Source organism: Salmo salar, chromosome 24, assembly GCF_965601325.2.
Source record: "Salmo salar chromosome 24, fSalSal1, whole genome shotgun sequence".
In the NCBI taxonomy this organism is placed as follows: Eukaryota; Metazoa; Chordata; class Actinopteri; order Salmoniformes; family Salmonidae; genus Salmo; species Salmo salar.
Genome location: NC_138314.1, coordinates 20366182 through 20389109, shown reverse-complemented (window position 1 = coordinate 20389109; position 22928 = coordinate 20366182). Strand labels below are relative to the sequence as shown.

General features: G+C 46.2%; 2 protein-coding genes across 4 annotated transcripts in view; both read right to left on the bottom strand.

The window, feature by feature from the left end:
• The window catches only part of LOC106585622 (phosphatidylinositol transfer protein beta isoform), a 48953-nt gene extending 38030 nt beyond the window's left edge, over positions 1-10923 (bottom strand). The window contains exons 1-2 of the mRNA XM_014172038.3: positions 10692-10923; positions 5802-5832 (exon numbers count right to left, since the gene is read on the bottom strand). Coding sequence (XP_014027513.3) covers positions 5802-5832; positions 10692-10852 — 192 coding nt within the window. The 5' untranslated portion in view covers positions 10853-10923. The remainder of the gene's footprint in view (positions 1-5801; positions 5833-10691) is intronic.
• A 601-nt stretch (positions 10924-11524) lies between these two features.
• The window catches only part of LOC106585320 (tetratricopeptide repeat protein 28), a 463550-nt gene continuing 452146 nt past the window's right edge, over positions 11525-22928 (bottom strand). For 2 of the 3 annotated variants that reach the window (XM_082968562.1, XM_045706965.2), the window contains 11 exons: positions 19148-19292; positions 18833-19012; positions 18163-18698; positions 17678-17925; positions 17384-17508; positions 17035-17266; positions 16200-16276; positions 15229-15252; positions 14230-14359; positions 13983-14090; positions 11525-13873 (listed from right to left, as the gene is read on the bottom strand). In XM_082968562.1, coding sequence (XP_082824688.1) covers positions 12270-13873; positions 13983-14090; positions 14230-14359; positions 15229-15252; positions 16200-16276; positions 17035-17266; positions 17384-17508; positions 17678-17925; positions 18163-18698; positions 18833-19012; positions 19148-19292 — 3409 coding nt within the window. In that variant the 3' untranslated portion in view covers positions 11525-12269. The remainder of the gene's footprint in view (positions 13874-13982; positions 14091-14229; positions 14360-15228; positions 15253-16199; positions 16277-17034; positions 17267-17383; positions 17509-17677; positions 17926-18162; positions 18699-18832; positions 19013-19147; positions 19293-22928) is intronic. The other variant, XM_045706964.2, reaches the window with a different exon arrangement.

Here is a 22928-nt window from a genome sequence, read left to right as displayed (position 1 = left end):
AGCTGGTGGTTCCTTTTAACATGAGTCTTCAATATTCACAGTTAAGAAGTTTTAGGTTGTAGTTATTAGGACTATTTCTCTCTATACCATTTGTATTTCATATACCTTTGACTATTCTTATAGGCACTTTAGTATTGTCAGCATAATCTCGGGAGTTGATAGGCTTGAAGTCATAAATAGCGCTGTGCATCCCAGCATTGCTAAGAGCTGCTGTTTGAATGAATGCTTAACAGCCTGCTACTGCCCACCACCCCTCAGTCAGACTGCTCTATTAATTCATATACACAGAAATACGAGCCTTTGGTCATCAATATGGTCAAATCGGGAAACTATCATTTCGAAAACAAAACGTTTATTCTTTCAGTGAAATACGGAACCATTGCATATTTTATCGAACGGGTGGCAACCCTAAGCCTAAATATTGCTGTTACATTGCACAAGCTTCAATGTTGTCATAATTATGTACAATTCTGGCAAATTAGTTCGTAACGAGCCAGGCAGCCCAAACTTCTGCATATACCCTGACTCTGCTTGCACTGAACGCAAGAGAATTGACAATTTCCCTAGTTAATATTGCCTGCCAACATTAATTTATTTTAACTACATATGCAGGTTTAAAAAAAATATACACTTGTGTACTGATTTTAAGAAAGGCATTGATGTTTATGGTTAGGTACATTATTGCAACGATTGTGCTTTTTTTCGCTAATGTGCTTTTGTTAAATAATCAACTTGAAGTAGGCTGTGAGTTGATAAATTATTGATTATATGCAACGCAGGACAAGCTAGTTAACCTAGTAGTATCATCAACCATGTGTAGTTAACTAGTGATTATGGGAAGACTTTTTTTATAAAGTTTAATGCTAGCTAGCAACTTACCTTGTCTCCTAGCTGCACTCGCGTAACAGGTAGTCAGCCTGCCACGCAGTCTCCTCAAGGATTGCAATGTAATCGGCGTCCAGAAAGGCCGATTACCGATTGTTATGAAAATCTTGAAATTCCCCGTAATTAAAAAAAAAAATATATATATATATATCATTTATATATATTTTATATATCATTTATTTATATATATATATAAACAAATAAATCGGCCATGCTGATTAAAATCGGTCAATCTCTAGTTTGTATTTGATTTACACAACATGCCTATCACTTCGACGATGCAAAATATTTTGTGAAAAAAACAAGATAAGACAAAAAACAATATTATGCACGCTCAAGTTGTCAATGCTTTGTACTGTAGAGCCACCTTTTGCAGCAATTACAGCTGCAAGCCTCTTGAGGTGTCTCTATAAGCTTGGCACATCTAGCCACTAGGATTTTTGCCCATTCTTCAAGGCAAAACTGCACTAGCTCCTTCAAGTTGGATGGTTCCCCTGGTGTACAGCAATCTTTAAGTCATACTACAGATCTGGGCTTTAACTAGGCTATTCCAAGACATTTAAATCTTTCCCCTTAAACCACTTGAGTGTTGCTTTAGCAGTATGCTTAGGGTCATTGTCCTGATGGAAGGTGAACCTCTGTCTTCCAGAGATTTGAGAGACTGGGACAAACAGGTTTCCCCTCCCTCATTTTTCCTGTATTTAGCATCCATCATTCCTTAAATTCTGACCAGTTTCACAGTCCCTGCCAATGAAAAACATCCCCACAGCATGATGCTGCCACCACGCTTCACTGTGGGGATGGTGTTCGGGGTGATGAGAAGTGTTGGGTTTGCGCCAGACATAACATTTTCCTTGATGGCCAAAAATTTGTAATTTAGTCTCATCTGACCAGAGTACCTTCTTCCATATGTTTGGGGAGTCTCCGACATGCTTTTTGGCAAACACCAAATGTGTTTGCTTATTTTTTTCTTTAAGCAATGTTTTTTTTTTCTTCTGGCCACTCTTCCATAAAGCCCAGCTCTGTGGAGTGTATGGCTTAAAGTGGTCCTATGGACAGATACTCCAATCTCCACTGTGGAGCTTTGCAGCTCCTTCAGGGTTATCTCTGGCCTCTTTGTTGCCTCTGATTATTGCCCTCCTTGCCTGGTCCGTGAGTTTGTGGGCGGCCCTCTCTTGGCAGGTTTGTTGTGGTACCATATTCTTTCCATTTTTTAATAATGGATTTAATGGTGCGCTGTGGGATGTTCAAAGTTTCTAATAATTTTTTATAACCCAACCCTGATTTGTACTTCTCCACAACTTTGTCCCTGACCTGTTTGGAGAGCTGCTTGGTCTTCATGGTGCCGCTTGCTTGGTGGTGCCCCTTGCTTAGTGGTGTTGCACTCTGGGGCCTTTCATATATATATGACACTTAGTTAAATAAAGTCCACCTGTGTGCAATGTAATTATGTGACTTCCGAAGGTAATTGGTTGCACCAGATCTTATTTAGGGGCTTCATAGCCAAGGGGTTGAATTCATATACACGCACCACTTTTCCGTTTTAAATTTTTTAAAACAAGTTATTTTCATTTCACTTCACCAATTTGGACTATTTTGTGTATGTCCATTACATGAAATCCAAATCACAGATTAACGCAATAAAATAGGAAAAAACGCCAAGGGGGAATGAATACTTTTGCAAGGCACTGTATGTTATCCATGTCGCCGTTCAGCCACGACTCAGTGAAACGTAAGATATTACAGCTTTTAATGTGCCGTTGGTAGGATAGTCGCGATCGGAGCTCATCCATTTTGTTATCCAATGATTGCACGTTGGCTAATAGGACTGATGGTAGAGGGGGATTACTCAGTCGCCGTTGGATCCTTACACCCCGACCTACGTCCCCGATATCTCCGTCTCTTCTTCATGCGAATAACGGAGATTTGGGCCTTTTAGGGTGTCTGAAGTAAATCCTCCGCATCCGACTCGTTAAAGAAAAAAATCTAAGTAATCGCTGTCCTGATATCCAGAAGATCTTTTCGGTCATAAGAGACAGGGGCAGAAACATTATGTACAAAATAAGTTACAAATAACGCAAAACACACAATAGCACAATTGGTTAGGAGCCCGTAAAACAGCAGCCATCTCTTCCGGCGCCATAACTCGATCATCCTGATTCAAGCAAAAACTCAAACAGGTGACGCACTCAATACAGAAGTGGTTTGATGAAGCAGATGCTAAGCTACAAGACTGCTTGTCTAGCACAGACTGGAATATGTTCCGGGATTCAGCCAATGGCATTGAGTATAATACCAGATCAGTCACCGGCTTCATTAATAAGTGCATCGACGACAACGTCCCCACAGTGACCAGAAGCCATGGATTACAGGCAACATCCGTACTGAGGTAAAAGGCAAGAGCTCCCACTTTCAAGGAGTGGGACACTAATACAGATAAGAAATCCCACTATGCACTCCGACGAATCATCAAACAAGTAAAGCATTAAAAAAAGGTCTTACTCATGAGGTCACAGGGCCAGATTACCAGGACACGTACAGGACGCATACTCAGAGCATGCGCTAACCAGCAGGCAAGTGTCTTCTCTGATATTTTCAGCCTCGCCCTGACCCAGTCTGTAATACCTACATGTTTCAAGCAGACCACCATAGTCCCTGTGCCCAAGAACGCCAAGGTAACCTGCCTAAATGACTACTGCCCCGTAGCACTCACATTTCTAGCCATGAAATGCTTTGAAAAGCTGGTCAGGGCTCACGCCATGTCTGGGACCAAAAGGTCCTTAACAGCTTCTACCGCCAATCCACATGACTGCTGAACAGTTCATCAAATGGCTCCCTAAACTATTTGCACTGATCCCATTATTCTTTTTTATTGTTTTTGTTGCACTGACTCTTTTGCACAGGCTAAATGTACACTCACTAGACTCGAACCACACACATGCTGCTGCTACTACTCTCTATTTATCATCTATGCATAGTCACTTTATTCCCACGTACAGTTGAAGTCAGAAGTTTACATACACCTTAGCCAAATACATTTAAACTCAGTTTCACAATTACTGACATTTAATCCTAGTAAAAATTCCCTATCTTAGGTCAGTCAGGAACACCACTTTATTTTAAGAACGTGAAATGTCAGAATAATAGAGAGAATGATGTATTTAAGCTTTTACTTCTTTCATCACATTCCCAGTGGGTCAGACGTTTACATACACTCAATTAGTATTTGGTAGCATTGCCTTTAAATTGTTTAACTTGGGTCAAACGTTTTGGGTAGCCTTCCACAAGCGTCCCACAATAAGTTGAGTGAATTTTGGCCCATTCCTCCTGACAGAGCTGGTGTAACGGAGTCAGGTTTGTAGGCCACCTTACTTGCACACGCTTTTTCAGTTCTGCCCACAAATGTTCTTTAGGATTGAGGTCAGGGCTTTCTGATGGCCACTCCAATACCCTGACTTTGTTGTCCTTAAGCCATTTTGCCACAACTTTGGATGTATGCTTGGGGTCATTGTCCATTTGGAAGACCCATTTGCGACCAAGCTTTAACTTCCTGACTGATGTCTTGAGATGTTGCTTCAATATATCCACAATTTTCTTTCCTCATGATGGCATCTATTTTGTGAAGTGCACCAGTCCCTCCTGCAGCAAAGCACCCCCACAACATGATGCTGCCACCCCGTGCTTCACGGTTGGGATGGTGTTCTTCAGCTTGCAAGCCTCCCCCTTTTTCCTCCAAACATAACAATGGTCATTATGGCCAAACAGTTCTATTTTTGTGTCATCAGACCAGAGGACATTTCTCCAAAAGGTACGATCTTTGTCCCCATGTGCAGTTGCAAACCGTAGTCTGGCTTTTTTCTGGCGGTTTTGGAGCAGTGGCTTCTTCCTTGCCGAGTGGCCTTTCAGGTTTTGTCAATATAGGTCTCGTTTTGCTGTGAATATAGATACTTTTGTACCGGTTTCCTCCAGCATCTTCACAAGGTCCTTTGCTGTTGTTCTGGGATTGATTTGCACTTGTGGCGCCAAAGTACGTTCATCTCTAGGAGACAGAACGCGTCTCCTTCCTGAGCGGTATGATGGCTGCATGGTCCCATGGTGTTTATACTTGCGTACTATTGTTTGTACAGACGAACGTGGTACCTTCAGGCGTTTGGAAATCGCTCCCAAGGATGAACCAGACTTGGAGGTCTGCAATTTTTTTTGCTGAGGTCTTGGCTGATTTCTTTTGATTTTCCCATGATGTCAAGCAAAGAGGCACTGGGTTTGAAGGTAGGCCTTGATATACAGCCACAGGTACACCTCTAATTGATTCAAATGATGTCAATTAGCCTATCAGAAGCTTCTAAAGCCATGACATCATTTTCTGGAATTTCCCAAGCTGTTTGAAGGCACAGTCAACTTAGTGTATGTAAACTTCTGACCCACTGGAATTGTGATACAGTAAACTATAAGTGAAATAATCTGTCTGTAAACAATTGTTGGAAAAATTACTTGTGTCATGCACAAAGTAGATGTCCTAACCGACTTGCCAAAACTATAGTTTGTTCACAAGAAATTTGTGGAGTGGTTGAAAAGAGTTTTAATGACTCCAACCTAAGTGCATGTAAACTTCTGACTTCAACTGTACATATTACCTCAACTAATCCATACCCCTACACATTGACACGGTACCGACTTTATATAGCTTTGTTATTGTTTTAATATTTTTCCATGTCTTTATTTAGCACATTTTTAAAACTCTGCATTGTTGGTTAAGGAGTCGTAAGTAAGATCTACATCGGTTGTATTCGGTGCATGTGACAAATCAAATTTGATTAAATTTTTTTTTTTAAAAGCGAAGAGGTCTGAATAGTAGGCTAATTCCATAGAAGGATTAGTATGACAGAATGCTAAATAATAACAGTGAACGTACTCACCTCCTCCACTGTACAGGGTAAGACCACACGGCTGAGAGAGAGAGAGAGAATGGTTTAATAACTGACACTGGCCATCATAATCACATCTAGGCCCAACAAATAAACAGGATAGTTCCAACAGGTTTACAATGCACATGTGTTCTCTAGCCTAGTGGAATTCAGAATTGGTTGCCGATCTGAGAAATAGATTTGACTTGAGGCATCCCCCCCCCCCCCTTCACAAGTCAGAGACATGATACCCTTGCTTTCCAGACTAAATCAATTTGTTCATAGCAGCTATAATCACTCTCACTTTATGCAAGGCCATTGCCTCATGACTTCCTGACTGCAGAAGCCCCCGTCAGCCTGTTTGATGGTGGCAGCAGGGGGCTCAACTTCACGATGAGAGATTCTCATAGGGCACATGAGCAATTTCCTCAGTGCACAGGAACAGAAAATGAGTCCAGGTCACACATGGAGTCACATTATGGAAGAGGTCAGAGAGAGAGAAAGGCTGGGGGATAAGACAATGAATGAGAGCCAAAAGAGAAGAGGCCAAATAGTGACAGCCTGAGGATAGAAAAGGCCTGAACAGTGAAGGAGAGACCAGTGGGGACTGACCAGTGTCACTAAAGTGAACAATGTGGGGTCCAACAATGGGAACCAGAGAGACTGCCCAACAACTAGTGGAACCTCTGAAGATGTGGTGTGCCCACACAAACATGACATCATAGCAGTGGTGCGCCAGCCAATGACCACTAATGCTGTGTTCATAACAACTGGGAAACACTTGAGTTACTTGTAAACTGGGAGAAACGAGTTGTGTGCGATCTCAACAATTTCAAAGCACGTGAACCCCAATTGGCTAATGGCAAGCAAAGCATCGTCAACCATAAACTAGAAGTACAGTCATCCTGCTCACAAACAAAGTGTTATAAAAGCCTTATAGATCAATTATAAAAACAATGTTTTGTTGTTGCATTCAACTGCAGAAAATGCTGTTTGAGGGAGTTCCCACACTTACAAGTTGGAGGGGCGTTAATTAAAGTGGATTTTTCCCAGTCGTATGCTGGTATTTACACATTTAAAAGATGTTATGAACGCAGCATAAAACCACATAGGGGAATAGCATATTGGGAAGGGAATGCAGAAACAGTTATCTGTAAGCAACTAACTTATTTCCTCCTCTCTTTTCCACCCACTATAAATAAGTCCCACCCACTTTAAGAGGATGGGTGGTGCATAAATTGGGGAAGTAAGTCTATTCCATCCACATGTAGGCCTACTGTAATCAGGAAGCCCTTTCTGTTGATCCATGGTTAATCTTCAACATAAAACCACCAATGAGTTATGATCATTTACCAAACAGGGCTGTGTTACACACTGTATAATAATACAATGACTGTAGCCTTGAAAGCAGTACGCTAACAATTAAAGCATAGCATAACCAGTGGCCACATAACAACAGAGACCGTTTAACCATAGACCCAGGCAAGGATGCTTTTCAGTTAGGAAGATGACTGCTGTAAGTGCCATAATGTCACATTCTAAAACCTGGAAAGCTGACAGATCTTACAAGTTGTGTGTGAGGCTGAGCAACAGGCTAGCCTGAGACTTCCAGCCCTGTGTCACACACTAAGTCATGTTGGGAATGGATGGGCACCTAACATGTATTTGATCTTTGTGTTTCTAACTTTCTCACTCATTATTTACAATTCATTCAAAACTATCCATAATCATGGTGCATCCAAATTAATGTAGAAGTGTTTAGAATCATTTTATTTACAATAAGTGACTCCAAAATGACACAATACATTATTTACCATTCATTTATATCTAAACACAACCAAAACAAACCTGATGTAATCAAATACTAAACTTTTGAATAGTTTAATACACATACACTGCTCTTTCCATATCATAGACTGACCAGGTGAAAGCTATTATCCCTTATTGATGTCACTTGTTAAATGCATTTCAAATCAGTGTAGACAAAGGGGAGGATAAAGGTTAGAGAACAATTTTAAGCCTTGAGACATGGATTGTGTATGTGCCATTCAGAGGATTAATAGGCACGACAAAATATAAGTGCCATTGAAAGGGGTATGGTAGTAGGTACCAGGCACACCAGTTTGTGTCAAGAACTGCAACGCTTCTGAGTTTCACACGCAACAGTTTCCCGTGTGTATAAAGAATGGTTCACCACCCAAAGGACATCAAGTCAACTTGACACAACTGTGGGAAGCATTTGGAGTCAACATTGGCCAGCATCCCTGTGGAATGCTTTCGACACCTTGTAGAGTCCATGCCATGACAATTGAGCTGTTCTGAGGGCAACTCAATATTACAGGCAACTCTCAGTCGACCAAGTAGTTTTTTAGTTTTTTTTGTCGGGGACATCCCTAAACCACTGATTACAAAAAAGCCTAGACATAAGCCTAGTTTTTATGTTCAAGTCATAGTGATAGCCTAAGCAGCCTAGTACTAGTTTAGTAGGCCTTCATAAAAGGCAGGGCATAGCTGCAATGGCAATGGATCTCTTTAAGTTAAATAATCGTCTTCCTGAATCAGACTGGGTTAGACCTACTGATTGTTGAGACTGGGACCCATCAGCACCCCACTTGACAGTGCAGAATGTCTGATGCACTCATCATTTCTCTGACAAGCAGATTTTTCCTTGGTCAGCAGTATGGTCAAAGTTCATGAATCACCTGCCTGACAGGAAGACTTCATCAGGTGTCATCTCAAGGTTTACAAAGTTGGCAAGCCTGTCTAAACACACACACCTGGGAATTAGTGTTTAACAAGATAGTAGAGTTTTACAGAGAGTGGAGCGGACGTTATGTACTGCCTAGAAAGGGTGCCTCATCTATGCGGGACACATTTAACGTGGCTACCATCCGTGTGACTTGGGTTTGTGGTACGCGTGCACTGCAGGAAGGGGAGGACCATCCTACTCAGTGAATTTGATTAGCCTTTTTAGATAAAACTATGCTAAATATATTCACAGGTCACCAAATACCCGATTAAAACAGACTGTTTTCCAATGAAGGTCTACAGTAGCCTCAACAGCACTCTGTAGGGTAGCACCATGGTGTAGCCGGAGGACCGCTACTTTCCATCCTCCTCTGGGTACATCGACTTCAATACAAAACCTAGGAGGTTCATGGTTCTCACCCCCTTTCATAGACTTAAACAGTAATTCTGACAACGTCTTCCAACCCAGAGCTCCTGCAGCATGAACTGACATGTTGTCCACCCAATCAAAGGAGAGAATGAATCTAGTACTGCAAGCATAAGCTACAGCTAGATAGCACTGTATAAAATGTGGTTAATAGTTGACTCAAAAGAGAATAGTTGAACAGTTTTGATCAAATTAATTTCTTAAGCAGCAGAGAGAGAGCTATATTATAGGTATGTTTTTTTACTTTCACGCAGCTAACTAATGCAGCTAGCTAATTTAGCCTACTCAGACACCCAGTTCAAACAGAGAGGAATGCTATTTAAGTTAGCTAAGGCTATGCAACACTGGAATTCTTCCAAGTCAAGGTAAGCTTTTGATTTTATGAATTTATTGCCACTGGGACCCGTCAGCATAACTACTAAACTTCTTGTTGTACACCACGAGTCAAACTCATTGCACTGTACTCGATTGATGAAATAAGGTCACTAATTAGTAAGGAACTCCCCTCACCTGGTTGTCCAGGTCTTAATTGAAAGGAAAAACCCAAAACACTAGGCCCTCCATAGAATGAGTTTGACACTCCCTGCTGTACAGCGTGATAGTAACAGGTTTACTAACACGTTAGTTCTAGTAGCTATGTTGGTAGCTAATATGGTGACAACGATGTAGGCTGTGTGTAGCGGTTATAGTATAAAGGTTTGGCTTTGAATGGCTTTTTCATCTGCTCAGACAGCTGTTGTGTTGTGCACTGAAGTCCACAATCGAGGGGGAAAATTGAGAGTGCATAGATACGAGAAGGAATTATACAATGAGCAAAGGGGTGAAGCGGTTTGTATGTGGCTGCTATGAAAGTGAACTGTGTGCGTGGGTGATCAGGGATGTGTTCATTCCAATGATTTTGTTAACTTATTAAACTGAAGCAAACAGAACAGGGATAAACTTACCTGAATGTGTCCAATAGAAACTATTTGCAACTGTTTTGACTAATGACTACACCCTAGATCTGCTAGATGCAGGTAAGTGTGTAAGGTGGTATTGAATGTGTTACTGTCGTTCCCCTTGATTACTCCAACTTGTCTCTCGACCTGTGCAACTACTTTATATAATTTCCTTCGTAGGTTAAGTTGTAACAACCTCATGTGATGGATAAAGGGAAAATGTGAGTATCATGTAGTAGGTTAAACCTGTCGATGGTTACATTGAGCTGGGTAAATGGAATATGATTGACAGTCATCCAATATGCTGCAATAGAAATAAGGCCATACTCCCTAATCTTAAACAGCACCGACAGTCCCTGGTGCACTGCCTCTTGGGTAGGCAGTATCCCTCCCTTCCGCTAACTAACGTTAGCTTAGTTAGCTAGCTACCTACCAAGTTATCGACAGCAAGTTACAAAAACGTAAACCGTTAAAACTACATATCTTACATTGTTCGCAAAAAAAAGTTTACCCTCTCGATACTAGATATCTATGTTCCATATTGTTGTAGTTTGCTCTCCAGATAAGTCGGCTAGCATCTGCTGACTCGCTGTCATCCCACTTACCGGTAGGCCAAACCTGAAACAAGTCTGAACAATTCCCACCCTAACAAACACATGCGTTCTGAGACATATCTGCAAAGTTTTAATTTGGCTAACAACCAAATGAAGAATCGCAGTACTCGAAAATATGGTATATTATCGCACACATTAAAGTAATATCAATAAAATATAGAAAAATATGACTTACTATTCCTTGATGAGAACCATCGTAGTTTTTTGGCTGTGGCTACGTATTACCGCTGATGTCATGTGCCTTTCTTTATGAACAACTCTCTTATTCCGCCCCTTACCGTCTGTGATTGGTGAGTGGCGATACTTCTTTAAGTGGGGGTGAATAACTTCTGTCATGACAAAAATCTAGGTCAATATTTACTAGTGAAAATGATCTTTCATATGTGCAGGATTTTGCAAGATTCCCCCTGTCTGTTTTTCATTGATAACACAAACTATTCAACCACACCCATAAAATTGACCCAGGTTTAGACAATAAATCAATGTCTTCTTCTTCTTTCTATTTAGAGGGCACACAAGTCTTTTAGATTAAAGAGTTAGTTTGACTACACAAATGTATTGTATCTCTGTATGTAAAGTATCACCAGTGGTCGACTTGTTCATCCCTATGGTAATCTTGTTAGCTTTATTTGTGGTAGGCATGTAGACAGGTAAGATTAGTCATAGATTAAGTGTGTGATTACACAGTGTGTCCCATAAATCAGATTTAAAAGAGAACAGGGCCGTATTCATAAAGCGTCTCAGAGTAGCAGTGCCAATCTAGGATCCGTTTTGCTTTTAGATCTTAATGAATAAGATTACATGGAGAGGGAGGACCTGATGCTAGATCAGCACACCTACTCTGAGACACATTGTGAATATGGGGCAAGGCCCAGGTGTCATTGCACTGACCACAGTGAACAGTGTATAATTGTGGCCACAAGATTTTTCCACCCTCATTCATTAATGCAGTGATACAGCATTTTCATCAGCATTCTAAATCTTTAACGCAATAAAATAAGGCAAAAATACAAGAAAGCAAACATGATTTTTATTGAAACAGTTATACTGATAAATGACAGAGATGGTTGTCATGAAGTTTCCATGTTTAATAAAAAAAAAAATCATGGGCTAAAAAGTCATACATGGTACTTAACATTGAATAGTAAGAGAATCCATGCTTCAGAGCAGACACTCAATTCACAAAGAAATCAGGCAAAATGCCAGTTTCCATTTCAATAAAAATATTACATCTTTTTTTTTTTTTACTTTATCCATCTTTACATGGAACAGTTTTGTTCACTTTTTTAATAATATAAAAACGCTTAGTACTGATTGTGAAACACTGGATTTAATTTACAAAATAATAATAATATTAATAATAACAATAACAAATAATAATAACAATAATCATTCGATTTAAACAAAAATAGAATGGAGGAGACCAGCTGGAGCGGTTTCATCTTGGCCCACACAAATACAAATTTTTGGGGAGGAAATACCGATTGGCATTGAAGTCTACCTGACACACATACACACAAACACAGTATCAGGTCTTTGAGTCTTTCTCATTGCCATTTACAGTGTTATGGGCACAACGACGAGACACTCTCTAAGCATTCATGAGCCTCTGAGGGATCACTCTCATTGGCTGATCAAATCCTTTTCATTGTCAATAAAGTTCGATGGGCTAATAGTGACCCTCCAGAAAATGCCCTACTCCCCCAGTACACAGGATAGCAAAATACAGGCAATTGGACCATTTTAAAGTGTCTCAGCATTTGGAGGAGGGGAAAAACCTGCCAGGGGAGAGGAACTTGTATCCATTGCCAGCAGGTAGTCTGATCGAGCGAGCACCAGGGCTGCTGCTAGTGGAAATAGTGGGCGAGGGGGTCATCTTTCTGGGGTTGTGTCCGTTGGAGGGGTTCTTGCTGCCCCTGTCCAGCGAGTGCAGCCCCAGCTCCCGCAGCTCCAGGCTGTCTTGGGCGTCGCTGGGGGAGCAGTGTCGTGGGGAGAGGTTCAGAAGGCTCAGCACATCTCTCTTGGCAGAGACCAGGGATCCTGGGGCGCCACGGAGAGCACGGACTGGACCCAGATGTTGCTGTTGTTGCTGGGCCGCTGCATTGGCCCAGAATGTCTTCAGGTTGTGGATGGCCACAACCTTCTCATCAATTACTCCCCGTCTGAGGCGGTCCAGGTCTGGGGCATCGGCAGGGCTGGAGCAGGCAGAGCCCGTGGAGGAGTAGGAGAGAGCTGGAGATGGGGCACTGCCAGCTGGGGACTGGTGGCCAGAGCTGGGGGACACGTTACTGGGAGAGCGGGAGATGTGCCCACTATAGGGGGAGCTAGGGTATTTTAGCTTGAACTGGGCATGGCTGTCCAGGGTGGGGGAGGGGTGACTGCTATCCTTTAGGGAGGTCTCCGAGGCTGCAGGGCTGTTGTAACCAGAGCTGATCTTCTGCAGAGAGGAAGAGCGGGACGGAGGTTTGGGTCGTGGGGAGGACTGGGCGCGGACACTGGCGCTGCTACTGGGACGGCTGAAGGCGCTGGTCTCTGAGGAGCGGAAGGCAGAGCTCCGGGCTGTGGCTCCAGCTGCAGCCCCCTCAACCCGCTGTAGACTCCCCACCGCCCGCAGGTGGCTCTGGGTCTCCTCCAGGATCTTCTGGGCCAGCTCTTGGGGATCCAGAGGGACAGTCTTCTCTTCCTGGGATTTGACGGTGCTGTCTGTCTCGGTGCTGGACTGGTCCGACTCACCTGTGTCTGAGCTGCTCACCTTGCCTGGCACCTTCTGGAAGGGAGAGTTGGGGCTGGGAACCAGGCTGGTCTTGACAGGGGAGGTGGGGGTGCTGACACTGCCTCGTGACGACACAGACACCTGGTAACCCCGCCCAGTGCCTGAGCTGGACCCCCCAACAACACCCCTGCCCCCGCGGTGGAGGTGGCGCTGACCATGACCCAGAGGTAGAGGCAGGGAGTCACAGTGGCTTCCCAGAGGCTCACTGCTGATGATGGAGAAGCCTTCATACTCCTCGTCATCTCCCCGGCCCCCTCCTGCTGCTGCAACCGCCCCGTGAGGAGAGGAGCGACTGCGGGGAACGTGTGGGTGTTTGTGGGCAGAGAAGTGTGCTGTGGCCCCACCACGCTGTCGATGGCCCAGGAAGTCACACTCTGACTTGGACGCAAAGCTCATGGTGGAGGCCACGGAGCTCAGGCTGTAGACGGAGATGGCATCTGAGGCCAGATTGTCCAGGCAGGGTGGGGAGAAGGGTGGGTTGGGGTAGCCCAGCGGTAGGGGGTTGGAGACAGACTGGGCCGAGGCCAGGGACTCTAGGGAGGACGAGCTGTCCAGGCTGAGACGCTTTGGCAGCTCTGTGGAGTCTGGGATAGAGAGGAGGGGAAAGAGCGGGACGGAATTGTAAGGGTATACATGAACCTATTATGTATCAATCAACTTTAATCACTGTGTATCTATAAATACGATACTTACCAAATAGTGCCAGTAGGGACTGGAGGGCAAAGTGCATGGTGCGGCGGTTGGCTTGCTTCCCCGTCTTCAGTACCACCTCCTCCTGCCCCACCTCACACAGGTCGAACCCTGCACACACACAGGACAGTTACTCTACCAGCCTAGCACACATACAGCTGACTTGTTGTGTTTCACTCTACTCCTACTACTGACAAATTAGGAAGTTATATTCAGTTGGATATTGCTTTTATAGATATCAATATCTCACCTAGTGCAGCCAGGAATTCATGGCACCCTGGCAGTCTCCAGAGCTGCACACTGATGGACACCTGGATGGGCAGCAGAGAGAAGTCCTGCTCCTTCTCCCCTGTCTGCAGCTGGACCAGCACCTGGTGGAGCTGAAGGGACAGAGGAGGATGGAAATACAGGAGGTTAGACAGGAATAAAGGAAGCTAAATATACCTTTAACTGGTTCATACCACTTTTTAAGAACCTGAGTTGTGGATATCCTTTTTTAAAGCAATGATTTAGAACAAAACTGACAAATGTGTGATGGTTGTGCTCAAGCCAACTGTTTTCCTCCATTCACCAGTGTCCTAAAAGGACTTCCACCACGCCCATCTTTGTTGTGGCAGGGGAAATGTAGTTTCTGGCAGGCTTAGTAACTCTGCATCTGCCCTTTGACCCTGTGTGGAGTTGATCCTTGTTCCCAGAGGATTGGCTCTGTAGCCCAGCAGGACTACAGTGCCTTTACTGTGGGGCATGGATCAGTGGCTCAGGGTGGTTTAGATTAGGAGGGAACCACCTGTACCCTCCAGGCCACACACACTCTCACTGTTTAGGGATTATTCATCCTGGAACAGAGACACCTTTGTTCATTAACACGCCTTCTTAACCTTTTCTTTTCTATTCATGGTCGATGTTTTTTTTTGTTTGCATCCCTCTGACTACCGGCCCATAAACATCAGTGTGACCTTGACTGACCCAGGGTTGCAAACCCAAGAACATTCACAATACTGCAGAGTCCAGCAGTGGATTGTTGTCCCTGCTGCAGCACGCATTAAACTGGGGTCTCCTAGAGGTTTACCTCAGTAACTGGACCAGCATGAGATATGAGAATGTGCTAAAAGAACAGAGTGCTTCAACTTCACATGCAGTTGATCTACTGCTCAATGAAACAGCTGATGCAAGAGGGTGGTGCCATGTGGTTTAAAGCAGCGGTGAAAAGGAGAGGGGTGCAGGAGAGGGGAGGTCACAGCACACTTACCATTCCCACCATATTTTTAACAGCCTTCAGACCGCGGGTTTAGAGACAGGGGCAGGAGAGAGAGAATATGCTTTTAGTTGCATGCATACAGGACAGGCCATTCACAAAGAGCAGAGAAGACCAGGTCCAATGGGAACACCAAAAGCACACAGGGAAACAGAAAAACACCACTGTTGGGTTGTGTGTCATACATTACACACATACTACACAAAACCATTGAATCACCATGCATAGTTGCCTATGCAGTGTGATGTCAGGAATACCTCATGTATCATACATACTTGGAGTGTTTTCAAATGTTATGGTCACCACCAATGTGGAAACAAAACCTCAAATCACTTTCTGGCTACCGTATTATTAATGTAGACATGGGTAACCCTCAGTGGGAGTGACAGGGTTAACTCTCTGGCATCGTGAGGAAGACAACTCAGACTCAGAGATGGCGGTGGTGGAGACCCTACTGGGGCTGCTGGGTTGCAGCATGCAGATTAAAGAGCGGGATTTGCAGGCGGCCCGTGCGTCACGGTCTAACTGACCCATGTAACAGGGTTAACTGATTATATAATGATGCTTTGTTCTGCCTTCAGCCTTTATGGTCCAAGTGGTTAAGTATGTCCCCAGTGGTTCTGATGATTTCCTTCATAATACACAATGTCTATCTACCTCTTTGGAGTTAAATACTAGACTCCAGTGGTGAGCAGTGGTGCTGTGGTGCTGTGGTGCTGTGATGCTGTGGTGCTGGGGTGCTGGGGTGCTGGGGTGCTGTGGTGCTGTGGTGCTGTGATGCTGGGGTGCTGTGGTGCTGGGGTGCTGTGGTGCTGTGGTGCTGGGGTGCTGGGGTGCTGTGGTGCTGTGGGGAGCAGTAGCGCTGTGGTGCTGTGGTGAGCAGTAGCGCTGTGGTGCTGTGGTGCTGGGGTGCTGTGGGGAGCAGTAGCGCTGTGGTGCTGTGGTGCTGTGGTGCTGGGGCCTACCCGGTTGATGAGCTGCTCGCCTGCCTCAGAGGCGGTGATGAGTTTACACAGGGCTTGGAGAGCTGGGGGCGGTAGACCTGGGAGACAAGATCAAAGCAGATGGTTCATTATTCATACAAGCTGCATTTAATATACCCTACGTTCAGTAGAAGAGGATAAACAGGTTATACTATCTGTGTGTTGGTAAAGAACTGCTTGATAAGCAGTATTGTAACTTTTGATATTCAATAGTAGGCCTACACTGAACCAGTATCTCTGCATTAGAGACCTCTCTAATACCCAGAAAGCTTACATTAAACTCCCATTCCCATTCATGCAAAATACATTAGTTTATCATCAAATATGGAGTTTTGTTGAGCAACTGTCTTCATTTACTCCCGTTACGGCCAGTATGTACTTCCAAAAAAGGTCTGTTTTACAAGCTACTGAAAAAAACGTATATTCTGCACCACCAATGTATTCAGCTGCTGTAGACCTGAGTGATTTACATTGGAGGTGCAGAATAGGAGTTTGTTTCAGTTGCTTGTACATTTTTATTTAGATATATTTTGGAAGTACATACTGGCCGTAACAGGAGTAAATGAAGACAGTTGCTCAACAAAACTCCATATTTGGTGATAAACTAATGTATTTTGACATAACGCTTGCAGAGCTGCTGAATGGGAGTTTGAATCTGAGCTTTGTGGTATAGAGAGGTCTCTAACACACAGATACTGGTTCAGCCTTCACATATAACATTCTGAGAGATGTAGGCTTGGTTGTTTTCATGGAGCTGTTCTCCATCTTACTGTACTACCTCCAGTTCCATGTCCTCCTGCCAAGGCCCAGTGCCTACCAAGTATTGACTGCAGGGTGGTGCTACACTGCTGCAGCCTGTCTCCAGGGTCTGCTGTGGGGAAGAAGACAGCAGCAGGGATGCCGGTGCCAGCCGAGTCCAGGCGGAAGCCCACAGCGGTCAGCAGGGCATGCCAGCCTGGGACGCCCCCCACCTTGTTCTCCACACTCTGCTGGGACGTGTACATGGAGTTACGCTGGCCGTTCTGAATCCTCTGGAGAGACTTCTCCACCTGGGGACAGAGGGATTTAGAGTAGTGTGTGTGTGTGTGTGTGTGTGTGTGTGTGTGTGTGTGTGTGTGTGTGTGTGTGTGTGTGTGTGTGTATATATATATGTGTTTGACCCTCACCAGGTGCAGTAAGACTCGCAGAGCATCCCGTGCTCTCTCTGGATACTGTAGGATCTCTGCTAGAGCCTGGCCAATCAGGGACGAGGGGCTGTTTAGCTTGACATCATTACCAATCAGCATGTAACCTGGACAAACACACCCACAAGATCAATAGGAAGGAGAGGAAGAGAGAGATACAGACGGTGAGAGTCCAGTTGGGTGAACAGAAAGTACTTCTGGGTTAAGTGAGATCTACTCAGTTGGAGGTGAACAAACCAAGCCAATCTGAGTTTCTGGAAGTAGAATGTGTCTAACCTGCCCAGTTGGAGGGGTGGGAGTACTGCTTGCTGCTCTGGACAGTCTTCATGGCGTCTGCGAGGGCAGCGCTGGCCTTGGTCCCGTTGAGCAGAGCGGTGTAGAAGGCATGGACGAACACTTTGGAGGCTGACACAGGAACAGGCCACAGAGACACCAGGACACACTGGGCCCCAGCAGCCAGGAAGGCCCTGGTCAGACCTACCACACCGTCTGCTGTCACCTTACTGCTGGACTCCTGGTATGACCTGTAGATAAGATATACACACACACACCACCAACACATGGTTATGTAAACGTCTATCACAAATACTAGACTACAGCTCTGTCGACTACAGCTTTAACTACCACAGCATAACAAAGTAACTATCAGTGGATAACACAGGGGACATTTTGCAATAGAACCAGGTTCCCGCCTCTCCAGCCCCACTTGAACTAATCTGTTTCCCACATTAGGCAAGCCGCCCCTCTTCTGGCCCACTCACCCCAGCACCACCAGTTTGACAGGCAGCCTCAGGTCCAGTATGTCAGCAGCGGTGAGCAGGAACTCCTGCAGGGGAGGGCTGTCACAGATACTCTCCGCGTCGCTCCCATCATCCTGCAGGTGCAGGCTCTCTGGGATGGTGTAGCTGCTCCCAAACGAGCCCTTCCTGCCCCTGCCTCCGCTGCCTCTCCTCCCTCCCCCTGCCCCTCTCCCTCCAGTCCCCGCCCCTGCCCCGCCGGGTACGCTCTCTGGGTTGGGTGTGAGCACCAAGGCGGCCAGCTTCCATGAGATGTGGGTAGCGAAGTGGGCACACTCGGCCTGGGTGAGGGCACTCATCACCCTCTCCTTGGTGGCAGAGGATCCAGCCAGGGGCTGGCAGCCCAGCAGCTCAGACACCATGAGGGCCTCCTCCTCGGCAGAGGGCATGGGCCCCCACAGCCAGCGGTCCATCACAGACGACGGCAGACGAGGGTTCCCCACCACCGCCGCCATGGACACGCCCCCGCAGGAAGCCGGCCCCGCCCGCCGAGAATGACTCTGAGGACACATTGAGAGAGGCCGATGATGTCAATGATAGAATGTAACAGGAGCTTGAGAGTGTTACTAACAGCAACTAAAGAAAATATGTCATTCAAATAAAAGCCATTGTGTCATTTGACTAGGATGTTGACCTTGGAGATGGTCCCCATGCCCCGGATGGAGGGCACAGCGATGAGGCTGAAGCGTTCATACAGGTACTCATTAGAGGAGCTGCCCTTCAGCAGGGCGAAGGGGATGAGGTACAACTCCCCCTCCAACACCAACACCAGCTGTCTGTGTCTACCCACGGGACCACTGGAGTGCATCAGGCCCTGGACAGGGAGAGATTAGTATTAATATTATAATTACTATAGTATAAACACTTCCTCTTCCCCTTTCTCTGCCCCCCCCCTCCTTTCAAATACACACACGCCACGCACAAACTGGTCATGGGGACATATGCTCACCCCTTCCATGGGTGCGATGAGCAGGTCGTAGAGGGCACGGAGAGGAGGTTTGCTGAGGGTGCTGGGTCGGCGGGGCAGAGAGGAGCAGCCATCTTTGGCTGGGGACATTGTGTTACTGAACAGGCTGGTCATACTCTGGCAGCTCCTGCAAAACACACAAACACATAGTTCTCATTTCATAAAGAACAGCACTCTAAACTGTTTGAATAGAGAATTGGTTATTACGGCTATTCACACTGGCACATACGGCATAGCGGTGTTAGGCAGCTGACCAGGCACACGCGCGCACACACACACAGTACTGGTAATGGTCTTTCTGGTTGAGGAACTGTGCCTAGAGCCAGCCTGCCGCAGAGTGCTGCATCAGAAGTCCCCCCCTGGTGAGATGCAGCAGAGTCAGCCACAGCAGCAGTTCCTGTGGGCAATATATTAATGGCACAACACTGTACTGCAGCATGGCATGGAGGGAGTGATACTGCACAGCGCATTGACTCCGGATGTTCTGTCTCTCTTCCTGATTCTGCCCTTCATAATGCTCTCTCAGACCTGGACTAGAGAGTCCACTTCAGATCCCCTTCACATTCTAAGTCTCAATGGAAGAATGCACAGTTTTATTTTCTGTTCTGAGACAACAATTATAATCATTTGTGCTTTTGAGACAATATACATGTCCACTAGATGGCGATGTGGGTCTGTAGCACTGTGAACGGGAGTGTAGCATGAGACCTCTGACCCCTGATAGACTCACTGCTGGAGAGGGAGAGAAAGTGACACCTCTCCTGCTTAGGCGAGGTGAGCTGTGTGATGAAGAGAGAGTGATGGCTCCCTGCTTAGGCGAGGTGAGCTGTGTGATGAAGAGAGAGTGATGGCTCCCTGCTTAGGCGAGGTGAGCTGTGTGATGAAGAGAGAGTGATGGCTCCCTGCTTAGGCGAGGTGAGCTGTGTGATGAAGAGAGAGTGATGGCTCCCTGCTTAGGCGAGGTGAACTGTGTGATGAAGAGAGAGTGATGGCTCCCTGCTTAGGCGAGGTGAGCTGTGTGATGAAGAGAGAGTGATGGCTCCCTGCTTAGGCGAGGTGAGCTGTGTGATGGAGGGAGAGTGATGGCTCCTTGCTTAGGCGAGGTGAACTGTGTGATGAAGAGAGAGTGATGGCTCCTTGCTTAGGCGAGGTGAGCTGTGTGATGAAGAGAGAGTGATGGCTCCCTGCTTAGGCGAGGTGAGCTGTGTGATGAAGAGAGAGTGATGGCTCCCTGCTTAGGCGAGGTGAGCTGTGTGATAAAGACAGTGATGGCTCCCTGCTTAGGCGAGGTGAGCTGTGTGATGAAGAGAGAGTGATGGCTCCCTGCTTAGGCGAGGTGAGCTGTGTGATGAAGAGAGAGTGATGGCTCCCTGCTTAGGCGAGGTGAGCTGTGTGATGAAGAGAGAGTGATGGCTCCCTGCTTAGGCGAGGTGAGCTGTGTGATGGAGGGAGAGTGATGGCTCCTTGCTTAGGCGAGGTGAACTGTGTGATGAAGAGAGAGTGATGGCTCCTTGCTTAGGCGAGGTGAGCTGTGTGATGAAGAGAGAGTGATGGCTCCCTGCTTAGGCGAGGTGAGCTGTGTGATGAAGAGAGAGTGATGGCTCCCTGCTTAGGCGAGGTGAGCTGTGTGATAAAGACAGTGATGGCTCCCTGCTTAGGCGAGGTGAGCTGTGTGATGAAGAGAGAGTGATGGCTCCCTGCTTAGGCGAGGTGAGCTGTGTGATGAAGAGAGAGTGATGGCTCCCTGCTTAGGCGAGGTGAGCTGTGTGATGAAGAGAGAGTGATGGCTCCCTGCTTAGGCGAGGTGAGCTGTGTGATGAAGAGAGAGTGATGGCTCCCTGCTTAGGCGAGGTGAGCTGTGTGATAAAGACAGTGATGGCTCCCTGCTTAGGCGAGGTGAGCTGTGTGATGAAGAGAGAGTGATGGCTCCCTGCTTAGGCGAGGTGAACTGTGTGATGAAGAGAGAGTGATGGCTCCCTGCTTAGGCGAGGTGAGCTGTGTGATGAAGAGAGAGTGATGGCTCCCTGCTTAGGCGAGGTGAGCTGTGTGATGGAGGGAGAGTGATGGCTCCTTGCTTAGGCGAGGTGAACTGTGTGATGAAGAGAGAGTGATGGCTCCTTGCTTAGGCGAGGTGAGCTGTGTGATGAAGAGAGAGTGATGGCTCCCTGCTTAGGCGAGGTGAGCTGTGTGATGAAGAGAGAGTGATGGCTCCCTGCTTAGGCGAGGTGAGCTGTGTGATAAAGACAGTGATGGCTCCCTGCTTAGGCGAGGTGAGCTGTGTGATGAAGAGAGAGTGATGGCTCCCTGCTTAGGCGAGGTGAGCTGTGTGATGAAGAGAGAGTGATGGCTCCCTGCTTAGGCGAGGTGAGCTGTGTGATGAAGAGAGAGTGATGGCTCCCTGCTTAGGCGAGGTGAGCTGTGTGATGAAGAGAGAGTGATGGCTCCCTGCTTAGGCGAGGTGAGCTGTGTGATGAAGAGAGAGTGATGGCTCCCTGCTTAGGCGAGGTGAACTGTGTGATGAAGAGAGAGTGATGGCTCCCTGCTTAGGCGAGGTGAGCTGTGTGATGAAGAGAGAGTGATGGCTCCCTGCTTAGGTGAGGTGAGCTGTGTGATGAAGAGAGAGTGATGGCTCCCTGCTCAGGCGAGGTGAGCTGTGTGCCACTGGTACGCTGAGCTGAGAGCTGTGGTAATGGCCGCCGTGGACCTATAAGCCTTCCACTTTGTTTACACACAGCTAGGCCTAAGTTCAACAGCGCACACTGCTACTGCTATCCATCTGCTGTAACAGCCAGTCCCCCCCCCCCCCCGAGCCCCTCCATCCTGCCCTCCTGGTACCCCCAAGCACCTGGCTCTCCTCCAACCCCCTAGCACGCTCCAGTCTCTTTCTCCTAGGCCCTGGAACAGGCCACCGAGGGAAAGCCAACAGACGTTTGTTAGCCTAACAGGAGGAGTGTGAGAGGAAATGAGGGTCAAGTGAAGAAAAGGTGCAGAGGGTTAAAAAAGAGGTTTGACCAAGAGAAAGGGGAATGGTGAGAAGAAAAGGTGCAGAGGGATAAAAAAGAGAGGTTTGACCAAGAGAAAGGGGAATGGTGAGAAGAAAAGGTGCAGAGGGATAAAAAAGAGAGGTTTGACCAAGAGAAAGGGGAATGGTGAGAAGAAAAGGTGCAGAGGGATAAAAAAGAGAGGTTTGACCAAGAGAAAGGGGAATGGTGAGAAGAAAAGGTGCAGAGGGATAAAAAAGAGAGGTTTGACCAAGAGAAAGGGGAATGGTGAGAAGAAAAGGTGCAGAGGGATAAAAAAGAGAGGTTTGACCAAGAGAAAGGGGAATGGTGAGAAGAAAAGGTGCAGAGGGATAAAAAAGAGAGGTTTGACCAAGAGAAAGGGGAATGGTGAGAAGAAAAGGTGCAGAGGGATAAAAAAGAGAGGTTTGACCAAGAGAAAGGGGAATGGTGAGAAGAAAAGGTGCAGAGGGATAAAAAAGAGAGGTTTGACCAAGAGAAAGGGGAATGGTGAGAAGAAAAGGCGAGACGCAGAAGGCTAGGAGGTTAAGGTCTGTTCAGTGGCTCTTTTATCTGGGAGCAGGTTGAATGGAACGCATGTCAATAAGAGAGACAGACAGGAAGAGACAGTTGGACAAAGGTGGATATGTCCACTACCAACTCTTCACTAGGATCCAACTCTCTCAGTTGATTCAGTCATCTAATTCTATTGCACCAAACAAGCCGATAGACATCTAGAGAGGCTATCCTGACGTTCCTGTCTG